Source organism: Elgaria multicarinata, chromosome 14, assembly GCF_023053635.1.
Source record: "Elgaria multicarinata webbii isolate HBS135686 ecotype San Diego chromosome 14, rElgMul1.1.pri, whole genome shotgun sequence".
NCBI classification, from domain to species: Eukaryota; Metazoa; Chordata; class Lepidosauria; order Squamata; family Anguidae; genus Elgaria; species Elgaria multicarinata.
Window position 1 is genome coordinate 17,965,452 of NC_086184.1, and position 25,520 is coordinate 17,990,971.

General features: G+C 42.8%; 1 protein-coding gene across 4 annotated transcripts; it reads right to left on the reverse strand.

The window, feature by feature from the left end:
- Positions 1–10,932: 10,932 nt before the first annotated feature.
- PDP2 (pyruvate dehydrogenase phosphatase catalytic subunit 2) lies at positions 10,933–22,252 on the reverse strand. 4 transcript variants are annotated; one of them, XM_063141058.1, is made up of 6 exons: positions 22,160–22,252; positions 20,512–20,603; positions 19,204–19,333; positions 18,944–19,011; positions 16,844–16,908; positions 10,933–14,127 (listed from the first exon to the last, which is right to left on the reverse strand). In XM_063141058.1, exon 6 carries the CDS (start codon positions 14,084–14,086, stop codon positions 12,473–12,475), a length of 1,614 nt encoding a protein of 537 aa, XP_062997128.1. In that variant the 5' UTR covers positions 14,087–14,127; positions 16,844–16,908; positions 18,944–19,011; positions 19,204–19,333; positions 20,512–20,603; positions 22,160–22,252; the 3' UTR covers positions 10,933–12,472. The 4 variants fall into 4 exon arrangements, with proteins under 4 accessions (XP_062997128.1, XP_062997129.1, XP_062997127.1 ...); XM_063141059.1 differs by lacking the exon at positions 22,160–22,252 and adding an exon at positions 20,835–20,976 and having other exon boundaries at positions 20,512–20,597; XM_063141057.1 differs by lacking the exon at positions 22,160–22,252 and adding an exon at positions 20,835–20,976.
- Between the last annotated feature and the right edge of the window lie 3,268 nt (positions 22,253–25,520).

Genomic DNA, 25,520 nt, shown 5'->3' on the forward strand with positions numbered 1-25,520 from the left:
GTCTAGAAACAAAGCCCTATGAAGAGAGACTGAAAGAACTGGGCATGTTTAGCCTGGAGAAGAGAAGATTGAGGGGAGACATGATAACACTCTTCAAGTACTTAAAAGGTTGTCACACAGAGGAGGGCCAGGATCTCTTCTCGATCCTTCCAGAGTGCAGGACACGGAATAACGGGCTCAAGTTAAAGGAAGCCAGATTCCGGCTGGACATCAGGAAAAACTTCCTAACTGTTAGAGCAGTGCGACGGTGGAATCAGTTACCTAGGGAGGTTGTGGGCTCTCCCACACTAGAGGCATTCAAGAGGCAGCTGGACAACCATCTGTCAGGGATGCTTTAGGGTGGATTCCTGCATTGAGCAGGGGGTTGGACTCGATGGCCTTGTAGGCCCCTTCCAACTCTGCTATTCTATGATTCTATGAATGACTGAGGTGGTAGAGAGGGTGTGTTTTTAAAGTACTTTGGTTCGAGGGGAGAATTAGAGGATCAGGGTAAAGAGGGTTGTCTTTTGAGTGTAGTGTGCAGATCAGTTGGTGTATATTAAACAATCCTGATAATAAAGCAAGTTTAAGAGTGAAGGTGTGAGAGAAGGGAAAGTGTGTATGAGAATAGAGGAAGGATTGGATGAGAGGTCTTAACAAGGGTCTGAAAAGTTTTATTATGAAACAAAGTTTGTGAACATTGAAATGAATTTTTATTCAGTTTGTTTTATTACCACAAAAATCCCACTTGTCTCCTTGGCATTTATCATCTGCAGTTATATACATATAACATCCATTCTGACATTAATTCACCATCAGCACATATAATTCACAGCGCATTATTTTATTCCTGAAATTATTCCTGTTTAACCCCCTTTCTCCTCATAGTTTGTAGAAAGGTGGTGTTTGTGCCCCACCTCAGGCTCATAAAGTGGTGGTGCTTAGCTTGAGCAGGGAGTGTCCGCGGACAGGCCTGTTGTAAAGAGCCTGTGTCATGGCACAGTGTCCTCCTTTTGGGGTGATACATGTTCTCTTTTTTGGTGACAGGTTAAGTAGCCACCCTAATTGGCTGCCTTAGCCCAAACTATCAACTCCAGCCGTTCCAGGCTGCACAGCAAGCAGTTTTAAAAGCACCCTGATGTAGCACAGGGTAGCTGCAGTTCAGGAATTACAGCAAAACTGCTTTCTGGATTGGCTTAAAACGCACACACACACACAATGTGAAACAAAATCTGTAGCAAAGGCTGTGCACCAAAATAAGACAAAATATTTTTAAACTTGCAGTGCAGAGAACATTTTGTTTTTTGTTCTGGCCTTATGCTGCCTAACTGCTACCCCCCAGCCCCCCATTCGCCAGCTATTCCAACCCTGGGAAAGGGATAGGAAACTGTTTGGGACTCAACAGAGTTACCTTCGATGCTTTATTCGCTGAGGGTTCAGCCCTCCAATTACTAGGTAAAGCTACCCAATTTGGCTTCAGTTGACTTATTTTTATTTTCTTTATTTAGTACAGTATCTAAAATTATTTCCAGCTTGGTTATTATAAAGGCTGCCTAGTTTTTCTCCTTGATCCACTGGTAAAAGAGGCCAGTGTGCTTCACCCAAGTTGGAAACACATCTGAGTAACAGCTGGATTTTATATAACCTAAATGGGGGGGGGGGGGAATCTAACATATTCCTCTTTCTTGTTCCCAGCAGTCTTAGGGGCAGCTCCAGGTTTAACCTGTAGCCATCACAAATCCTGCAGAGCTTAATTTAAATGACTGCAGATCCCTCCTTCCCCGCTTCGTCTTGAGACTCTGAACATGTAGACACTGCGACTTCATAGTCAGGTTGTCAAGGGCTTTTGTTCCTTCCCCTCCTCACTTGCTTTTTGTAAATACCTTCCCTGCTTAAGAGCTTTTCTACATGAGGCTGTTAATCACCTGTCAATCCAGTGTATCTACTTTTCGTTTTGTAGCATAACTGAGACCTGAGCACTACATGGGAGCATTTCCTGTCTTTCTTTCTGCTACATGACCTCTAGGTGGCACTGTGGCGTAGCGGAATAGTGCAAATACACAAGAGGAAACTGCACTTACTTTCACAATTACATTTTCCCGCTCTAAAAATATTGGCCGAAAGTGCTGGTTAGACACAGAAGCAAAACCGGAGGGTCACAGCATCATCTAAAGAATCCATAAACAACCATAAGTAGAGAATGACAAGCTCACAATATGTGCCTTGTGAAGAAAAGCCCAGAGATTGCAAAAGCTTGCTTATCTTTGTGATCTTTTGGTATGACAGTAATATGGATTTTGGGATTTTCCTTATGGTTAACACTGCTACTTTGGTTTTGGGTTTTGTTTCTCACCCCACCCAATTCCCAGCCCTATGCTTGGTAGTCCTGCCAGTCACCAGCCTTCTGTGGCTGCATACACATTTAAAAGGTTTCCTCTACAGCCAGGAGAACTAGAACAAGGTTTTTAAATGAGACTCATTTATGAGGTTGTGAAATTTTGCAGTTAGTACGAGAGCCTGTTGTTACCTGCTGAACATGTGGATGTGCAGATGAACATAAGAGCCCTGCTGGGTGAGGCCAGCAGATCTAGTCCAGGGTGATCATGTGTCCTACTTTGTGGAGGACAGTCCTCCATTTCAAGAACTGTCAATCACAATGACCCTGTTCAGATGACATACTACGCCATAGTGGCTAAGCATTTTGAGCTAAACATTATGGCTTAGTGTATCATGCGAACCATTCCTAACCATGAGGGCTACATAACCACGGTTTAAACCTGCTCATTAATCATTTGCTGCAAAAGGGTTAGCAGCCTAACCGTAGCTTAGTGTGTCCTCTGAACAGGCTCATTAACTTGTGACCACAAATCTCCTGATGATTCTTCTAGTTTGGCTCTAAGTCCTGTACATTTGTAGTACATCTGTTGGATTTAGCCATGCATCCTCCTTTGTAGAGAACGGCTCTCTGTTTGAAGAGCTGTCAGAGGGCAGAAGGCTTTCTCTAATTGAAGGGCTGTCCAGTCCACATCCAGTTTAAAGCTAAAAACCATAAGAAGGGAGAGCAGCAGTTGCCCTTCCCCACTTGCCACTTGGCCGACAGACTAAGCAGGCACACAGCTCACCCGGCTCAAGATTTCCCCACTAGGGTGAAATGTGTTGGATTTCTATTTAAATTGTCATTGTTATTTCCAGTTTTGTTTCATCTGGAGTACTGTGTACAGTTCTGGGCAACACACTTCAAGAAAGATGCAGACAAGCTGGAGGGGGTTCAGAGGAAGACAACATGGATGATCAGGAATCTGGAAACAAAGCCCTATGAGGAGAGACTGGAAGAACTGGGCATGTTTAGCCCTGAGGAGAGAAGACCGAGGGAAGACATAACACTCTTCAAGTACTTGAAATGTTGTCAACAGAGGAGGGCCAGGATCTCTTCTTAATCATCCCAGAGTGCAGGACACAGAATAATGGGCTCAAGTTACAGGAAACCAGATTCCGGCTGGACATCAGGAAAAACCTCCTGACTGTAAGAGCAGTATGACAGTGGAGCCAAAGACATAGGGAGGTCATGGGCTCTCCCACACTAGAAGCATTCAATAGGCAGTTGGACAGCCATCTGTCAGGTATGCTTTAAGGTGGATTCCTGCCTTGGAGCATGGGGTTGGAATCGCTAGCCTTATAGGCTCCTTCCAATTCTACTATTCTACGATTCTATACATACAAATCAGCCAATGCATATTTTACGCAAATTTGTGTCATCTTTTTTGGTGTTGCATGTCCTCTTCTTTTGGCAATGTGTAAGTGGCCACCTGAATCGAGTCCAAACAGGACGGCTGCTGCGTTGTACCATCAGTCATCTCTTTGGCAACAGACTTCCTACCTAATTCAGCGGAAGCTTATCAGTGCGTTCTGCAGGCAGAGCAATGCTTGTTCCAGAATGAGGAGCAGCCAAGGACATCTTGAGTCTTAGCTGATGTAGCTACAGTGGGGAGAAAAAAATTAAATGATACCAACCAGCTGAGTTTCCTTCTTGAGGCCTGGGCCTCAGTTGAAGCCGCCACCGGACCGCGACGGAGGCAGGTAAGCCCCCCTGCCTGCCCCCTTACCTGGCTCCGCGGCCACATGGACTGCGGTGGTGGCAGAGCCAGGTAAGCTCCCCTTCCCCCCCCCACTTACCTGCCTCTGTCGTGGTCCGGTGGTGGCTTCAACTGAGGCCCAGGCCTCAAAGCGGAAACAGGCAGGTAAGTGGTGGGGGAGAGGGGGGACTTACCTGGCTCCGGCTGCTGCCGCGGTACTTGTAACCGCCAGGTAAGGGGGAGGGGGGACTTATTCCCCCCCCCATTTTGTCCCTCCTTCCCCACTTACCTGCCCCTGCCGTGGAGGCAAGTAAGTGGGGAAGGGGGGCAAAATGGTGGGTGAATCTCGATCCGACCCGATCTGGAGCGGGTTAGAGGAGGGTTGGATCGGCCCGAACCGGTTCAGGCCCGATCCGAAAGTTCCAGATCAGGCCACGAAGCGGTTCAGGGGGCTGGTGCACAGCCCTAGTATCAAGGCACATTTTTAAAACGGCCAGCTCTCTCTCGTCCTCCTCACACAACACACTGGGGAGGGGAGAGACTGAGCTATGCTTCCATTTATAGCGAGTGTTTCTAGCCATTGGAACACACAGATGCCATTCACATTTAATGCTGCTGCTGCATGTATATTTTCCCATTTGAATCCAGGTGCATTTTATCCTTGAACTACAAGTGTGCATTAGCCCCTAGCGAAGGCTACTTTCCTTGTTCATCTTCCACTTGTGTGTGAAGCTTTGCCATGTCAGGTTAAACAGTGACACCTTGTGGCTGTCGCTTCTCATGCCATCTTCGAGGTCTGCTTGGAAAACTCGTTTTTGCCAGGGCCCCATCCTACAGGAGGAAGACAGGTTGAAAGGCTATCCACCTTCAGACAGAGGCAATATGCCTCTGAACACTAGTTGCTCAGAGGCACGCGGCAAAGAAAGATAGTTGCCTTCTTGCCCTGTTGGTGAGCATCCAAGAGAGATGCAGGGAGAGTTAACCAAACTCATGCATTCCTGTCACACAACCGCAGAACCACGCAGTGCTGCATGGTTCCCTTACCTCTCTCTGCCCTTTGGTTACTCGGTCATCCTCCCACTGCTGTGGCCACACATCCCAATGAACCCCACAGCAGATGCTGTAGCCGGCATGTTGCAATCTCAACCATAGAGAAAGAGGCAGAGGCAGATGCTCTAGGCGGTTGATTCTATGGTCATTGCATTTTCGCGCAGTGTCTGTTTTAACCACCAGAGGTTCAGACAGATGACATGGTAAGCCAACCTGGGGGCCCTTAACCCCACTGCAGGGGGGTGGTCACCTGGGGTAGTTTATTAGCCATCGTTGTGTGAGGAGAGGAAAACCTGACAACATGCTAAGCCACCGTGATTCACTTCCTAATACTAAACACGGTAGCTTAACATTACCTGTGAACACACCCTATGTGTGTGGAGCGCTTGCTTTTTTAAAATAAGGCAAGGTACATTTTTTTAAAATAAATCAAATATTTCCCCTCTAGCTTGGAGAAAGAGTTGAACTACACTGGACCGTTACACTAGGTTCTGAGAAAATTAGCTTAGACACCGAGAGCAAGCAAACAAGCATTCATTTGAAAACACTACCACCCCTGTACTGCTCTATACATTTCCCTCAAAAGTCTTTGCGACTAGCATAAAGGGCAAACTCTCACAAGGCCACCTTTGCCACTATAGTTATGCTATTGTGAACGGACAAAGCCTAAAGAAGGCAACACAGAAATTGCAAACGACATCACATTCCACTCATTTCTAAGGCTCTAGCTGAAATGGATTGTTTCGCACTCGCCCCCTTCCTTTAGTGGCAGGAGTTAGCTGAGGACTGGGGAGGAAGACACACAGGAAGACTAGCATAGCAGAAGCAAAACCATGCTCTTCTTGGGGTGCTTCAAGAGAAGGTTTTTATGTCACCACTGGCTTGCCTTATTCACGAATTTTCCAGGGGGCCCAGACAATAGTGGACTGATTCACACGGTCACTGTGGTTTGTTGTAGTCACGGCGCATGTCGGGTACATGACGGCCAGATTTCCCTAATTACCCACAGCTTACCATGTCCTCTGAACCTGGGAAGCATAGCTTGTTTGGGGTGGGCAACAACCCTCAATAGCCCATGAGTGGCTTGTTTCAGCCACCATGATCATGTGAACTGGGTCAGTGCCTTCCACTCCTAACCTTCTCTTTCCACCAGAAATCCATTAAAAAGAAAAAGGCAGAATACCTCTACAGGGACTCCTAATTGGTAGACTGCTAGGAGTTCTCCACCTGGAAGCACCCTGGTAGAACTAGAATCCTCGGACCGGAACCTCTTCAAAACCCAACCACTGGTTTATTTGCTTGTTTCTGTTTAAAGTAGTTTGTAAATGAAATAGATAGCAGGATTTAGCATTTCATGCCCACCCATTAATCAAGTGCAACCAGGACGTATACTCTATAGATTTTAATTTCAATGTCATTGGAATATTGAAATCATGCACTGAACGTTTAACGTATTTGTTTTATACCTTTATTCTCAAAGATATAGTATTTACAATCAAGTTAGAAAAGCACAGAGGCTTGTAATTTTTTAAATTTAGACATATAAGAATATTTTCTCTTTGTCTCAATGAACAGCAGCAGCAATACTGGTCTTCTCCTTCTAACATTTTATCTTAATGTAACCAGCATAACAATACCTAAAGAGTTTTTAAATATGAACAAAGTCACATACAAATAAATAGGTTATCCCTTCAAGTAGGCACATTAGCACTATTGCTAAACAAGTTCTCTATGTAAAGATAAACATCGATTTCTGCTTTTTAGTTTTTGCTCTTTATTATAGAGGCTTTACCCCTAATTGACTTTGAGCAACTGAATTAATCCAATGAGCAGAAAATATTAGAAATGTCTCTAGGACAAATTTCTCCGCTGAAATCAATTGCATAACTCCTGTGTCGTGTCCCCCTCTAATGGGGGTTAGCAAATTGCGCTGAAAGCTAGTTCTTAATATTCCAGCCCAGCTACTTCGTTACGCTAGATATTTTAAAATTCAACAACGCTTACAACTATTTTGAACTCCCACATTAAGGGTGTTGTGAACAGCACCAAAATAAAAATGAACACATAATCAGTATGTTACTAAACTTCTGCATATAGTCAGTGTGTGTATAATGCATGAATGAATTTTATTTACGGTCACAAGACCAGCAAAACAACACAACAATATGAGCACATATAATATTCCCAAACCGACGGAATAAAATGGGACTATGAATAAAACAATATATGGTAACAATTCATTAGTACATGTCCCACACATTTTAAGAGATTAAAACATTATCACAATCAGATGCTATCATCCCACGCCGACAAGCAATTGCCGCAGCACAAAATTTAGCCACCTTGGAGGTTATCCGAGAGTTCTGATCAGCCAAAAGATAGTCTGTATAGAACACATCAGATCTCCCAGGTATTCCTTATAAAATAGGAGTGATGAAAGTATGCCAAAAATCACAATAAAAGGAGCAGAACAGCAATTCATGATCCACAGTTTCTATCATGTCAGCTTTACAGGGGCATAGGAGCTTAGAATATAGAATATTATTATATTTAACCTCCAGAAATGCGGAGGGAAGCACATTAAATTTAGCCTGCGTGAACGCTTTCCTGTATTCTGGAATAATTAAAGAACTTAAATATGTTGCAGGAAGGAGAGCCTGTCTCCTATCTCTAAATTCAGGATATGGGTTTGCTGCTCTTATATGATCTTGTAACTCAATGTCACTAATACGCTGGTATATATCCTCCTTGGCTTTTGAAAGGCCTAATGTCAAAATGGCATTTCACGAGAAACCCAAAGTTGTGTGATTAATGCAGAAATGATACTCTGCTCAGACAGACAATACAGAAATGGAGAAAAGATCAGAGAAAGGCCATGAGGAGCAGAACGTGAGGTGGGGAAGAGTGAAGTGGCCATGAAGGAGCAGCTTAAGATGAGGTGAGATGAACAGCTATGTGGAAGAGTACATGATCTGTGTGCACAAGGCCCCAGAATCACACCAGATAAAAAGATCTCAGTAGCAGGACTTAGAAAAATCCCAGAAAACCACTACCCATGTAGACGACACTGGGTGGAATGGACCAAAGGCGGCTTTTGTTTTTATGTTGGAAATGCTTTGCTAAAGTGGCTTTTGAGAAGAGATTCAATGGAAGGGAAGACAACCTGATGAACAGGTTGACCGATGACATTGTTGACAGGCGACAGGCAGAAGTCTCAGAAACAGGACTGAAAGGGGATCAATTGCAGAGGAGCTATGGCACAACAGAAGGAGCAAGAAAGGCTGCAAGGAAAGTTGGTGGGTGAGAATATATATAGCAGGACTGATGTGGATAACTTTTAACAGAAAGGATCAACAAGGAGCCAATATAAGGACATCAGGAGAAACAGAAGACCCACAATGATGGAAGTGAAAAGCACATTTAGCAGGAGGTGCTCCAACTGATGGAGCCAGATATCGCAGAAGGGCTTGCCTGCAAGGAAGTTTCTATAGATAAGAAACCAGAGCATGGAATGAAGATCTTTGCAGTCAACTCAAGACTGTATGTCTCACGAGGAAGAGGAGGAGATGAAGGGCAGGCCCAGAACACTCAGAGGACCTGTTAGTCAGATGTCCCCAACACAAGTTTGTAGAAACTCAGAAGTTGCCTCTGAAGAGAAGCACTGGAGCTCCTTCTGTATATGTAAATGGAATCACTATTGCTGCCATCACAGAGAGAATGGAAGAAGCAGCCAACAGTATTACTTGCATATCTGTTAAACACTTTCGAGAGATTGATTTCCACGCACTGAATTAAATCAGGCACACAATTGTATGTGAGATGTTCTAGCCCAGTTTTTATGGTAAATACACAGTGTGATCTTTAAAACAGTAATTACCAATTAACAAGCACAGTTTCACACTATTAACATTTTTTTACATCCACCTATTGCTCTTAATGACACATTAATTTATTAACTTATATCCCTCCTTTTTCCTCCAAGGAACCCAAGGTGGTGTACATAATCCTCCTCCTCTACTCCATTTTATCTTCACAATAACAACCCTGTGAGGTAGGTTGGGCTGAGAGTCTGTGACTGGCTCAAAGTCACCCAGTGGGATTCCATGGCTGAGTGGGGACCAGAACCCAGATCTCCCAACTCCCAGTCCAACACCTTAGCCACTACACCACACTGGCTCGTCTTCAAGATAAATGACACATGCCATTTATATGGAAGATGACATAAAAGTGTTCTACCCACTGCTACCTGGTTATGCACAATTGATAACGACAGATGAAAATCCACCTTTAAGTAGAGATATTACAGACTGTACTTTAAGCAACTGAAAATATTTTAGTCTTTTAAATATTTTATGTTTTTAACTGTTTGAATGGCATTTAAATGTTTTAACTGTTTGCAATCCACCCAGAGAACATTGGTTATTGGGTGGATTAAAAATATACTATAATAAAATAAATAATCTGCATAATTTAAAAGCAGGGTGTTTCTCACTTTTGATGGCTGTCTGACACAAAACTTTGAAACACTGCTATTAAAACGCGGCACCTAGATATTCTTTCACCTCGGGTTCCGGTTGGGCGAGGCAGCATACACGTAGTTTGGTAGCTCGCCTAATTTTACTCTTTTTATCTTAATTTATTTATTCTTTCACCTCCAGCATCTTATGTTTTAAGTCAAATGTGTGTACAAAACCATGCATAGAACTTTTGTTTGATCTTAAAGAGCTGGGGAAAAAGGCAAACTTTGAGGACTCAATGTATGATACAAACCTAGCTCTCTTTCTTTTCCTTTTCCTTCCTTTCTAAATTCTCTTCCTAACCACTTTCTTTCCTCTTCAGAAAAAGCTTGCCTGCATGCTCCAAGTTATATCATACTTGGAACTGGAGGAAGGAGACAAAATGCGATTCTTATCTACCTCAAAACTGCTCATTCATTGTAGTGTCATACCTCTTCCGACCCCACTCTCGTTTCTTTGCACAGAGCATGACATTTGAGATTTTAATTCCCCAGGCTTTATTCCTGAAACTTATACTATCAGTTATCACCTTCAAACAGGCTCCAATCTTTGTCCTCCAGAATGGAAAATTCTACCTGCATGACCATTCATTGCCCAACACAAGATTGCTGTATTCTTTATACAACCACCACATTTTTAAAAGGCATTTCAGTCTTTCTGTGATGGCTTTGAATTAAGGATACAACTTTTATTCAGCTAACTACTCAATAGTTGAAATCAAGCACACAGCTACATGCTTCCCTGAAATCAGCATTCAAACTATGAGTGATTTCTAATAATATAGAACACCATACAAATAATTCAGTAATCATAAGTTAGCCTGATGCACACAACATTCGAACTGTATTTCATTTAGCCTACAAACAAAACTTCATTTCTGCTAATCAATAATGTGATTTTAAACAAAAATATCATTGGATTGGAATCAGGATCTGCCATCCATTGCAGGAAGGGAAGCTCTGTGCTACGAAGCACTCCGGTTGTGAAAGCTTGCTCCACCTGACATTTTGGGATCCTGCCTCCACCCCATTCAACAGGACCTCCTGATTCTCTGGGTACCATTTTCAGGGGGTTAGAGGAACTGTCAGAAGGAGGGGGGCAGGGAAGTCCAATTCAGCACAGTTGATCCAGTGTAATAATAATAAATTTATATTATAGTCCATTCTGATTGAGGTGTGGAAAAACAGCAAGTATAAAATACATAAAATATTAATCAAAACACAGTATACATTGTTAAAACTTCCTAAAAACATACTAAAAGCTTCCTAAAATTCCATTGGATAGGCCTGCCAGAAGAGATCCATCTTTATAGCTTTCTTAAATGCTAAAAGTCTGTTAAGTTGACGAATCTCCTCCGGCAGGCCATTCCACAGCCTGGGAGCAGCAGAGGAAAAGGTCCTCTGGGTAATACCTGTCAGTCTAGTTTTGGCTGGCTGAAGGAAGTTCTTCCCAGACGACCTGAGTGTGCGGGGCGGATTGTATGGGAGAAGGCGATCCCGCAGGTAGCCTGGACCCAAACCATGTAGGGCTTTAAAGGTGATAACCAACACTTTATACTTCACCTGGAAACTAATCGGCAGCCAGTGAAGAGATTTTAAAAATGGTGTAACGTGTGTAAAACTAGATCCAACCCACTGTATAATTTCCTAAACAAATTAAAAGCATCATAGTTTTACATTCCCAATAAATTCAAACACGAGTTGAACTGATGCAGAAACAGATGTCCACATATGCTAATATATATATTAAAATTGCTATTTTTTTCTGAATTAGAAGAATTCTGCCAAATACCTGTGAGGGTGCAACACAGGTAAGAAGAAATGTTGCTTTTGAGGCTTTTTTTTTTAAAGGGCAACATTTCCATAGGCTTGATAAGTTCCGAAGCACAGATAGAATTCATACTATCATAGCAGAAGTAATCAACAAGAACTTTGACTGCCTGTGGAATCCCTAAAGTATTCAGGCAGCAATTAGTCCAATGCATAAACAGTATCATAGCCAGAACAAGAAGAAAGCTAGTTGGGAAGCTTTAAATCAGGTACAGCAGAAAGCCGAATAGGAAAGCCAATCAAATTTTAAAAGTTATTTTAAATAGTTGCAATTTCCTATGAAATAAATAATCCCTGTGGTAATAAAGGGGTGGACCAATAAAGAGGATTTAGCATGATTACTTGGAAGCAAGACTTCACATTGAAGCTACAATTCCTTGGGAGGCTTCTTCAATAGGAGTCCCTTTTGAGCAGCTCCTGCGTATTTCAACGTAATTTGGGCCAGGATTGTGCCTTAGACTCCCACCCACCCATACATTCTGTCTTGGGAGTGTCACCCAGACTGAAACAACCCTCCTCTCCCAATGAACACTTTGCACTCACACTCACGGCTGTTCTGGAGCTCAGGCTACAAATGAAAAGTGCCGTCCATCATTCTAACAGATTTTGCACATCTTGGCCCAAACAGGCGCCGTTCAGAGACATGAGTAACCACCTCCAATGACAATGAGATCCTGTCACCTGTGTTACATCTCGCATTAAACAACTAGCAGTATAACGTTCTGCCTCCCAATCAGTAACAAAGCTGCCCCCACTGTCCCCAAGTAAGTTTTACAATCTTTATTCTATTAATATAAATACTTTTTACATGTCAAGTTAAAGGTACGTTATTTTAACCAGATCAGGCTGTTTAACTTTTACAGGATTTCTTGGTTAAGTCCAGGCAAGATTAGGCTGCTGAGGACAGGAGAGAGATTAGGAAGCTTTTTCTCAACAGCATGTCTAGGAACTTAGTTAACAGCCACAAAAAAGCCTTGGTGGTCCCCAGAATCCATATGTATAGTTCATAACAAGCCAAGGTCCCTTATTCATTCTCTCTGTAGTAACCTTCTATTACATCTGAATTGAAATATATCACAGTAACTGTGATATCATCCCTGTACATGCGCGCCAAATCATCAGGAAGAGTCAACATTGCCATCAGCTTCTCAGGATCAATCTCTCCACATTCGTTATTGCCGATCGCGTGTCGGATGAGGTGGGTGGCGACGTTCCGGTCAGAGGAGTGGACGTGTCTGGCCTTCCTCCGAAGCAGCAAGTTCTGCATGTAACCCAGGTTGGCCGGTTTCTTAAAAGCAAGCTGTGTTTTCTGGACGCCAGCTTCCAGCAGATGGTCTGCAACAAGTCTGACTACCTCTTCATTACTCAGCATGTCCCACAGGCCATCTGAAGCAATAACTAAGAATTTATCCTGCCTTCTTATTTTGTGGTAGGTAACTTCCGGCTCTGCAGTTAAATAAGGAGGCGTATGATAGTTTGGAGGTGCATACTCGTAAATGTTTAGAGCCTCCATGTTGCAACGGTTTCCGAGCACGCTGTGCTGCAGTTCCTGGCTCCACTTGAATTGGACGTCTCCAAAAGCTCTAGAAGGCATAAGGACTCCCAGCAACCTGTTGTTCACAATGAGAGTGTCCTCTTCAGAGGCCGGATGCTCCTCTTTTAACCTTAAGATTTCCAATTTGTTGAAGGCATTGTGATCTTGAGTAAGAGGGAGGGCAGCCCATGTTCCATCTTTATTTTGAACCCCTAGAATTGCTCTGCAGTCACCTGTATTTGCAACGTGCAAATCAACATTGTCAATGTGAGCCACGCATGCCGTTGCACCTGAGAAGGCCACCTGAAGAGCTATGTTCCTTATCAATTCGTTTTCTGAGGGAGCCTGAACCTCCAGTGATATGTCTGAATCCAGCCTTTTAAATGCATAGATCAAGGCGTCTTTTAGAGTCAGACCAAGTTCCACGTCCATATTCAGTAAGTCCTGCCAATAAACCCTGAGCTGCTCCAAATACAGGGAGGCTACCTCTTGAAAGGAGCTGTCACTTGGATGTTTGTGCCATTGTAGAATAGGCAGAACCGGTTTCATGGACTCCATGGCAGCCTCAATTTCTTCCAGCGTTTGTTGAGACAGAAGAGAAACAGCGATGTAAAAAAATAGTCTCTCACTGATGGACTGGGCACAGGCATAACCTGCGTGGCCGTCGAAGACCCCAAACATCATCCCTCGTGTTTGCAAGCAGGTAGCTGCACTCCTACGGTCTTCAATCGGGGTGTTGGCAGCCAAGTGGTTACTCTCAAATTTCAGCACAGGGCTCAGGTTTTTCCCATCAAATTCAGGGACTGTATGGGATAACTCACTCGCCTGTAAGATGTCATTGATCTGTGATGGCGTCAGACGGAAGGAGAAATCTTCTTCTTCTGTTGAGGTATGTCTGAAAGCTTTTCTCACCGTGAAAACATTGTCCATGCTGCAACTGCAACTTGCCAGGAGAGAAGAAAAGGGGCCTTTGGCAAACAAACTTCTCCATGCTACTTTGTTCTGGCTTGAAATGCACCTAGAATACAAACGTCCCTTTCCATGCAGAGTGGAGATGGTGCTTCTTGCCGAGATTGTAATCCAAGAAGACATTGCACTCGACATCGTAAGAATGTTCTGCTTTAAAGCAGGATATTCTGAAAAGCCTACAGGTAAAAATAATTAAATTAGAAAATATGTAGCAATGTAATCCACACAGCACACCACTGATGGTACAAATCAATGCTTAATAGGCTACAGAAGAAACATAATTGCTTTTGTAATTTAAGTATAATTTAGAGTGCGTGGAGTAGCCACAATCATAATCTTGATACCACAAGGAAGTCTATGGACTAGTAGCATGTTAAGTAGTTTTTAAAGTTGCCAACTGAAGACATGGGTGGATTTCACCCAGACGTCTTGATGGCAAAATGCATTTACTTAGAAATAAGCCCTGTCATTTCAGTGGCACAAGAGTCAGATGCCAGCAAACTCCGGTTTGTTATACAAGTTTATTTCTTCAGGACAGACTACTTGCCAAAGCACATTGCAGAGTTGTTTCCCATCAGAAATCTTCTAATTTGAGTCTACCTTTCATGGATATGAATGAACTGAAGTTCAGTCAAATTAAAGGGCCAGGTGCCTAAATAATCCATAGATGCAGGGCTGGGCGGGGTGGGGGGTCAGTGGGTCCAGTTGGCATGGGCCTATGATTCTGAGGGGGCCTACTCTGAGTCCCTCTGGGCAAAGTTGTTTGATTTTTCTGTTGTTGATGAATTTGCCCAAAGAAAAGCATGTAAAGCATTTCTGAATGTGAAGAAGTTATGTCTTATATACATCTTGAATAAAAGTGCTTGCCATTACCTTTTTAATAAATCATTCTAGTTCATATATATTTAGAACTGATTAAAAAATACGTAATGAGCAGTTGAAATGGGGCCTACATTTCCCATCTGGCCTGGGCCTACTACCAGCTTTGCCCGGCTCTTCAAAGATGTAAGAGATTTCATAATACCTTACAGGAATCATTCCATGAAGGATCAGGAGTACTGTTTAATCCCCACTGTTAGCATGGAATATGTAAATCAACTGAGTAAGGCAATAGCTTATATTGCACCAACTCCGCTTTGGCTGCAACCGTATGTACACCCTCTTGGGAGTAAGTCTAGTCCCACTGAAACCAGTGCAGCTTGTTTCTGAGTAAATATTTTAAGATCACACTGTTAGCATAAGAGGACAAGCATATTCTGGAAACATTCCTGCCCTGATGGAAATTAGCCCAATAAAAGCACATATGCTCATTCTGTCTTCCATGTACAATCACAACAAAAGCGTTGCAATGTTATAAGCCTTGGGGCAACATCTGCTTACAAATCCCTCTCATGACTATGTCTCAAGCTCTTTACAGACATTCATTCAGCTAGAAATCAATGACTGGGTTTGCACAAGCACTGCAGCCCACTGTGGCTTATCTTTTTAAGCTATGGAGGGGGTGCGGTGTGTGCCAGCAGCCATTTTAAATACTCAGCACTTGGCAAGAGGTTGTCATTGTTTGTTGTGTTATCCATACCTGGGTGGCGGAGGTTGTCTGAGGGCTGTTTAACACTAGGCTGTGGGGATCATGTGAAACGGTAAAATGCATGCAGGGAGGGCGGTGGCATTGGGGCAGGAGGCTGTGCATCTATGTAGGGAACTCTAATGAATTCACATAGGCGGCCATGATGCCATTTTCCCCTCCTCCATACAAACGCTCTAATGAAGACACCCGTAAGGTCAGTGGCACAGCCTGCTACTGCAACTCACACACCCCAAACATGTTCATTCTACCCCAAAAAATGCCTATAGAGGGTTTCTGTTTAGCTTAGATGTCCACAGTAATACTTGTACCTGGAAATTATTACACAACTTGGCTTCCTTCAAGAACGGCTGTAGAACTACTTTGCAGGTCAGGTAGTTCTAATCTTATTTGCCGTTCTGTTACATTCTATGCTGCTCCTTTGACCAACATGCACTTCTGACAAAACTGAAATAGCTACCGCTGCTAGCTCATTATACAAAATCTTCCTGGCATGCTGCAACACTTTGAAACCTCTTGCTTTAGAGAACAAATGCAAACTTCACTTTCTAGGCAGTGTGACAAAACATTTAGCTTTTGTTGCTGAATAGACAGCTACATTGAAACAATTATAATTTTCCCTTATAAAAATATTTTGATTAGAAAGGTATTTTTTATGTATCGAGTAACCAGCTGTGTTTATATATCTGGCTATACACGTAGTCAAAACGGAAACTCTATACATTAACTTACGTTACTTTTTGTGTGTATATTGAGTAGGACACAAAATGTTACCATTCAAAAAATAAATGAAGAAGGTTTTTATTGTCCTTCCAGTTCTAACAGTAAAGCATAGCTTGTGACACATCAAGCCATTCACAGCCCAACATCTATGTATTGGGGATTGTCAGGTGCTTGATGACTCCATTTTTGCATTCCGAGGGATGCAGCAAAAGAAAGGAAGAAAAAGTTTTATTGATTCAGTGTTGATGACCACACACAGCTGGTGAGCTACATTTGAATTGGTAGGTAACCAATCATAAAGGCATGTTTTAAAAACACTGTCACAGAATACTTTTTCCCCCAAATGATTGATTTGCTTTAACATTTCATTTTATTACTTTAGTCTGTTTTAATAACTGGAGTAATCTTATATAATTCCCACAGCAATCCGTGGGACAACTCCAGATTCATACTCTAGTCCTAAACACAGCTACAAGCAATTCCTACTGTTTACATTTAGGGTCCAACGGTTTATGGAGACAATCTCAGCACAGAAAGTTTTTAAAGATATGATAAAAAATAATAATAATCAAATATGCACTTACAATCTATTTACTGCCAAATCCTTGGGAACAGCTGGGCATTTTCCAAGAGTAACTAGTTTTTAAGCCTGTGAGAGCATGAAAACAGAAGACATAACATTTTCACAATAATGAATATTTTGATAATAAATCCTATGTTCTGTTAACTAATCACACTTCTTTCTTTAATGAGTCATCCAAGTAATTTGTTTGTCAAGCAAAGCAATCAGCACACATGTATCAGTGTTAAATATTATCAATAACTCATGAAATGTATACACCACACGTTTGATTATATAACTCAAGATACCTTTTCCCTGGCTTGATGTAACTGAGGCAGTGATCGTTCTGTGGGAGGTAGGATTGTCAGCTCCTGACCTACAAACAGTGTCTACTGCTCTAATTTTTCTAGTGGAGCAGGACAGGTGCTGTGGGACTCATAGAGAGTTCTGCTTGTTCCCGCAGGTAGGAAAAAAAGTGGATGAATAAACTGCTGCAACACTGGGACAGAACTTTCCACTGTCAGCTAATTATTGCCAGAGCTGTTAAATCAATTGGCACCATGTCTGGATCAGATGGGAATATTTTTTATGAGCATGAAGCCAGTGTCCCCTAGCCTTTTTCAAAACATTTAGCTTTCATTGCTTAACAGATTTATGTCTGTGTATTTAAGTTATTTCACTAATACTCACCTGGCCTTGCTAAATTTATATATAGGTTTAGATATCATCTGCTAAGTAAAGAATTAGTGAGTCATCTATTGTTAGTGGCAAGATGACTGATAGCCAAGTATTGGAGAGACGGTAAAGGGCTGAACATCGAAAACTGTTATTAGAGAGTTTGGCAGATCACTCTTGGAGAAATTGACTCAAAAGTTAAGGATTGCTCAAGATCAATTAGATGGCAACAAGTCTGAAGGGGTGTGGCGGACATTCACTGAGTATATAAATAAAGTAGAACAGGGGAGAATGCCTCTGTAAGCATAGAAGTAAGGAAAGGAGGTTCCCTTCTGAACCCCTTTGAAAGAAAACACGGTCTGTAAATGGGTGATCCAGGGCTCAAGAGTAGGAAATAATGAAACAAAGTGTAGTATTGTCATGTCTAACCCTACTGCCCCTGTTTTGGGAGAAAATGTTTCAGGTAATTAATCAGAATCACATTCAGAACTAGAAGACGCAGCGCCAGACACCAGCCAGCCTGTACCAGTGGGGGAGGAAGCTCTCACGGGCAATTTCCCAGCTGGGAGTCAGCCCTCTCCAGAGCTTATCTCCTCAAGGCCAAATCCTACACACTCAGTGGGAAGTGAGGTTTCTTCCGGGGGTGAACGTCCCGACAACCTAGCTGATGCTCGGGTCCACCGGAAGCTCAAACACACGGAGCGGAAGGAAGGCGTGAGAAAATCGGTTTGGTTATGCCAGAACCCGCATCCGAACCAGGCTCTCTGAAGATATGGGCGTTTGGCAAGTGGCTTCCTATTCTTCTTGAGCAGACAATTGTCTTGCTTAGTTTGCATAGTTTTGCCTAGGGGGACGTTGCCAAGAGGTTAGACTCTCTTCAGGTAGAAGAGATGTTTGTTGCTTAATAAAAGCTTTGTGAATTACTTAGCAAGCCTCGTCATTTGCCTCCCATCAAAAGCAGGAGTTTTCTGAGAAACATGACAAGTATCCAAGTTAATGGATTTCAATATTAAAACCAGGTGGAAATTGAAACTGTGTTAAGTGTAAATGTATTAATTATGTGACTTATGTACCAGAATGAAAGAACAATAAAAATTAAGGAAAAAGGAAAAAGAAAAAATCCCACCTATATTTCACTAATACCGAAAGGTCTGCCTGCTATTTTGATGTGAAGGTAAGAATTGTGAACTCTCCTTTTCACAAAAACAGCAATTGCTCTCAACTTTCCTTGCATGGTTCCCCCATCTGTCTAGTTTATTTTTATTAGAAAAGCTGGCAGGTTTTTCAAGAGGCATGTGTTGTTTTTTAGTACCTACCTTCCCCCATAACTTCGTTATTACCCGCTATTACCCTCCCTCCCATCTACAATCAATATGGGTTCCTTCCGTTTATAGAAACGAAAAGAACGAAGTATCAGGAATTACAAAACAAACTGCCGTTTATTTACCTTCTTAATCAATCCAGGACTCCGCTATCTTTCTCAGTATGAGCAATGCAGATGCCCTTCTTGCAAACCTGTTAAAAATCAAAATAAATAAGATGGTTGTGGGGGGGAAAGGAGGTTGCAGACATGATGTTTAATAAATGCTATCAGTACAGTACAAGAGATAAGCAAACCTGGTGGCCCGTGCCAACCAGTAGATCAGAGAAATCAGATAGTCTAAGCCACCCACAGACAAAAGTGTTTTACAAATTCAAGGGGCTCACCAAGTTAGCTTGTGTAAAAAGAGAGAGACAGGCTGTTTTCGGATGGAGCGCTCCTAGTACTGCTAGTCAAAATTGTGCCCCTGTTCTGTCTTTTCCTTCTTAATAGATTTTTTCTGGTAAGGAAAAAAAGCTGGAAGAAATAGTGGGAAAACACAGGAAGATTCACAAATGGAGGATGACATGATCTGGAACCTTGCATAAAATTCTGTGTTGGAAGCAAGGTGGTTACAGGATAAAAACCTCACCTGGGAGGAAGGAGAGAGAGAGACTAAATAATCCTTCTAACTATCCTCTTACAGGACGAAAATGTTAAAAACTATTAAAAGCCTTGAGAGAGAAAGGGTGATAGGAGGAATCCAGTGGTGCCGTGAGGACAATTCTCCCACCTCATTTGACCATGACAACAAGGGTTCACCTTCAGCAAGAAAATAAAAAGAAGCTTCCCAAACAACAAGGGCAGAAGAGGGTTAAATTCCTCTCCACTGCTGTGCTGCTCAGGTTGGGGGGTAACTGCATCATTCGCTGCTCTGTCGCCTCTAAAACCTTTCCCCTCCATAGCGCTAGAGTGCTCAGGTTTGGGGCTGGCGATACAGCAAAGGGAGGAGGGGGTCACACCCCAACCAAATACTGTACCATCACAGTTAGGGGCCAACATCACAACCCTCCAACTCCCCACTGTCTCCCACAACAGTTGCTTGAGCCGAGGCTGAGCCCACTCCAGGAATCCCCCACAAACAATGTTGCCTATTTAATCACAACCACAGCTTAGTACTGCAAAAATAAACAGTATTTAAACTTTTCTCTAATACAAAGCCAAGCTAGTACAGCATTGCATTTAGACAGAATACTACTTTGTCTAGCAGTATTTACTTTGTCGATATCAACGTAAGTTTTGCATCATTGCATAATAAGCCAGACAAGGAAATGTTGTTTTAGAACTTGATAAAAATGGCTCTCTCAAAGTCTGTTTACTTTTTCTTCACGACATTACTGCTAAAGAGCTATGGACAAGTTTGACAAAGCCAAAAATGCCAGCAAAAGTTCTTCAAAGAAATAGAGGAGAGGAGAGAACGGAAAGGACGAACTAATCAGATTATGCAAGAGAATCTAACATTTACAGTATGGAATATACAGCTGGCATTCCCATGCGACAAAATATACACACATATATAAAGATTCACACAAAGGTAACAAGGAAATTGGTCTTCTATTAAGTAAGGCCTATGGAAACCACAAACAACAATTAATATTTCTTAAATCCACCGCTAACGTATACAAGAGAAAAATCATGTAACGGTATAAACCTACCTCTTTCAGATTTCTAAACACTGGAAGATCACCCGGACTCCTAGGCTTCTAACAGTGTCGATATCACCGGACTTTTCTGGCAGGGACTGTGGCTTAAAATAAATAAATAATAATAACAATAATTAAAAATATCAAATTGGAAGCATTTTGAAGTCAGATTGCCAACTTTCCTGTAGCTATTCTCTTTGCAGCAGTTTTGATATAAGCCAATTAATAAATGATAATATTAGGCCACCTTTACAAGTGTAAATATACTGAAACAGAAAAAGGAGATACTGTAAATGAACAAACAGTATTTATCTCTCGGCCATTTAACACCTCACCTGCTGACTTCTTGAAAATTTAAACTCTGTCTTTGAAGAAACAAGATCTAGCGAGGGGGGTTCGTGCTATTTCCCTCACTTCCCCCCCCCCCCCAAATTAGCAATCACCGCTTTTCTGTTGCACAGAGAACAACCTAAGATAAAAAAAATCACCCCATAATTGACAAAGCAAAGCTGGCGTGGAGTTAGGAGGGGCAGCAGCTTGGCTCCTCCCCTAGAACGCACAGCTATTGGCTGCGGCGAGGGGAGTGAGGAGTGGCGGGTATGGGCGGAGTTAGGAACACTTCAATTTCCAGCCACGCTGGTCCACCTGGAGTAACTCCTGAGCAAATAAGAGGCTGGTGGCTCCGATTTCAGTGGGACTCTGAATCCATTCTGGGCTTCAGTCAGAACTCTAAAGGAGCTACCCAAGGTGCTGGGTCCTGTCCCTCTAAAATAGCACCCTGAAGCGGTGGCTGTTTCCGACTGAAACCCAAAATGGATGCACAGCCGGGCTGAAATCGCAGCCACCAGTTGTAAACCAGGGGTTTAAACCCTGCTCTTTCTTGTTGCCAGTTTAGAACATCTAAAGAGAAAAAACACGTGATTCGCACATGCACACCACCCGAGCCAATGCGTGTTTACTCATGCGGAGTCCCACTGAGCTCAGTGGGACTACTCGCTGCCTTACAAACATGTGCAGAGGGCAGTTCTGAGTAGAACACACACCAACCACCCAGAGCTGAGGTCGGAGGCTCGGCGCTCCCAGGCTCGTTTCAGCCCCAGCACCTCTCTTTCCAGAAAGCCTAAGCAGCCCCACGCTAGCAGGCTTACTCTGGAGTAAGCCCCGCTGTTCAACGAGACTCGCTTTCTCGCCTGGGCTTTGGAGCCTTACAACACCATCCTGTTGTTTCTACTCATAAGGAAGTCCCGTTAAGCTCAATGGGGGCTGAGGAAGAGGAGGAGGATGGAGCTTACTCCTTGGTAAGCGTGTTGAGGACCTCCCATTAAGCTCAATGGGGGCTGAGGGGGACCCTTGCTCCTTAGTTCAGTGTAGGATTGCAGCCTTGGGGGCGCAATCCTATGCATGTTTACACACACACACAAAAGTCCTACAAGTCGTAGCACGCCCTGCCTACATATGCACAGGGTCGCGCCCTTGAGCAAGGAAACGCCGCCTCGCATGGAAGCAACCGGTTCTTTCCAAGAAGAGACGCACCCGCGTCTCCATTTTCCTCCCCGCGGTCGAGCTGGAAATGCCGGCTCCTCCCTCCCTCCTTCCTTCCCTCCCTCGCCGTGTGGCGGGCTGCCCTTCTCCGCCTCCGAATGAACGTGCAGCCCCTTACCCGCCATGCTGGAGAGGGAGGGTCGCCGCCGTTTCAGGTGGTCTCAGAGCAGCTCCCTCGTCCAGCCCCGCGCGCTGGTGGTGCTCGGCTGGAGTCCCTCCTCTCCTCTCCTCTCCGAGCCCTGCTTCCCCGCCTCCGCCGCCCTGTGTTCACCTCGCCCTCAAGCGGCTCCGCCTCGGCGGCTTCCTCCCCACAGCTACAGGCGTGACGGGCAGCCTCTGGCCTTTCTGTCCCCGCTAAGCCAGGCCGGTCGGGGACAGAGCGTGATAGATATATATATAGTTTTATGGCAGTGGTTCTCAACCTTCCTAATGCCACGACCCTTTAATACAGTTCCTCATGTTGTGGTGACCCCCAACCATAAAATTATTTTTGTTGCTACTTCATAACTGTAATTTTGCTACTGTTATGAATCGTAATGTAAATATCTGATATGCAGGATGTATTTTCATTGTTACAAATTGAACATAATTAAAGCATAGTGATTAATCACAAAAACAATATGTAATCTCGGTTCCTAAGGCCATCGGAAATATGTGTTTTCTGATGGTCTTAGACGACCTCTGTGAAAGGGTCGTTCGACCCCCCAAAGGGGTCGCGACTCACAGGTTGAGAACCGCTGTTTTATGGGATATTTCCGTCTACCGGAGGTTAGGCGATCATTGAAAAGAGCATTCCACCATGTTAAGGCCGAAATTGGGGGTAGGTCATTCTGACGTTCATAAAATGGAAAACGTTTCGCCAATCTTTCTGAAACGGAGACCTGCCAGAAAAAAATGCTGGTTTTACATACCCTGCGCGTTTCAAGAAGATTTGTGAAATATTGAGGGCAGGATGGCAGTTCAAAGTACGAAAATGGGGGAAACCTCTCTGGCTCAAAATGGCTCATTAAAAGCTCCGAATTGGGACCCTTACCCTTCAAACCAGTGGTGGGATCTTGTCCCCCTGTCCTTCTAGTTGGTGGAAGGGCTGCTCTAAACACAAAAAGAAGTAGGTGGCTCTAAGTTGTTCGTCATCAGTTTTCCACAACCCCACAGTCACCTCTGCATATCCTATTCTCCATCCTGTCCTCATGGTTTATCTGCTTTGGGAGATTGAGAATTTCACTGGTACTTTCTGCCTCCTTAGGGAGGATGTGACGTTAAGGCTTGTGAGCCTTAACTCCCAATTTCCCTGCGTTTTGGTGCTTGGTTGAAAACTACATTCTTAACGTTGTTTTATAAACCGTAGGTTTTTTGTTTATTGAATATACAAATGACACCTGCTGAAATTCCTTTTTCAATACAACTGTTAGGGGAAAGATACAGGAGCCCTGTCCTCCTTTTCATATGGTCACCCTACCTTAGAGGGTTGTTGTAGTGAAGATAAAATGGCAGCGGGGAGGAAGAATCACCTTCAGCTCCTTGGAGGAAAGGTGGATAGAAATGAAATAAATAAATAAATGACATAATAATAATAATAATAATAACAACAACAACAACAACAACAACAACTACAACAACAACAATATTTATTTCTTACCCGCCTCTCCCTTTGGATCGAGGCGGGGAACAACATTAGTATAGGAATCAACACTTGATTTTACATTAATCTGGGTAGGACTACCGGAATGTCATGTCTTATGACATGTCTTATGACATATGCTTTTATGGGCTACGGCCCACTTACTTCATCAGATGCATCATGAAACATTATCCTTACTTAACAGATTGAGTTGTACATGGATGTAATGGTCAAACATGGGTTGAATGGATATGAAGTGTAAAAAGGACAGTATTTTTTTTAAAAAAAAGCAGGTGGAAAGAGGAAGAGAGAGAAAAGCGGATATCAGTGGGTGTGATGACATTAGCCTGATATTAGTCAGAGACTGCAGTTACAAATTCTTAAGAATTGCACACTGGGGATTTTCCAGTACAAACAACATACTTTGTCTTCGCCTCCCCCATATTTTAAACTCTAATTCATTTCTTGGATGTTTTTGCTTAACTGATAACCTTAAGTAAAGTTCTAAGCAACCCAAAGGCTTGATCACTACTTTGTGATGTTTTACTTGGCTCTAAATAAAAGTATTACTCTACAATTGCTTTTGAGGGTTTTCCCCCCCTAATGGTCTAAGACAACCAACTGCAATTTGTGTTTGTTCTTTCTGTGAGCAAGTGATGTGCAGTGGCTGGAGCATTGCACCAAGGAAAACTGAGTTCAAAGCCACACTGAACGTTGAAAAGCGAAAAGATCTCTGTTCAACTCAGAGCTTAATAGAAAGGGGCAATCTCTCTCTGCCTGCCTAACCCACCAAACTGGGTCATTGTGAGGATAAAGGATCCTCCAAGCAGGGCTGGCGCTACCATTAGGCCAACTAGGCAGCCGCCTAGGGCGCAGACCTCAGAGGGGCACAGTTTTATACAAATTGGCTGTTTAAATGTTGTGTTGCCAATGGCGGAGGTATGCATTATACCGAGTGCCCTTTAGTTCAAAATGATTTGTGCTTCAAAATAATTTCTTTTGTATTTGCGAAAGATAATCAAAAAATTATTCTTGCAATTTGAAATAAATTTAGCGGTTTCAAGTTTTGTGCTTTTCATTTTTTCTACAAAACATCTGTTCTTAAAAATCGAAGTTGGTAATTTTTGGTGTGTGTGTGTGTGTGCAAGTAGCTTACCTTGCCTAGTGCACAAAATAGTCTGGCACCGGCCTGCCTCCAAGCACCATCCATAAAAAGCAAGGAGAAGAAGACTAGTCTCTTCCAGCAGGCCTACCCAGATGAATTTTAAACCTAAGAATTTTAAGATGCTGTGATTGTTATGTTATGTTATTTATTTATTTATTTATTACATTTATATACCGCCCCATAGCCAAAGCTCTCTGGGCGGTCTACAAAAGTTAAAAACAGTAAACATTAAAAAAAGTATACAAAATTTAAAAACCATCAGAAACATAAAAACAACAATAATATTGTATTGGTTTTATATGCTCTTTTAACTAATTTTATGTATTATATTGTATTTGGTGTTGTTCCCCACTTCGATCCAGAGGGAGAGGTGGGGAATAAATAAACAAATTTATTATTAATAATAAGAAGAAAATGTACTTCTAGCACAAAGATGCACCCCACATATTCTAGGTCCCCTATCGGTGTATTTGTATGAGTAGCAGTCACATCAGAGCTGCTTTAAAGCTAATATTGTGATATAACCAGGTGGAGAGGTGTTTATTTGGCTGATACAGATGCTACTGTTGTACACAATCCAATTGTATATTATACTAGTACCATCTGTAAAGAGGAACCATGTAAATCAGGGTCTAACCTGACCCCTCGAACAGTGTGATCAAAAGCACCTACCATGCGTAACATAGATCACTG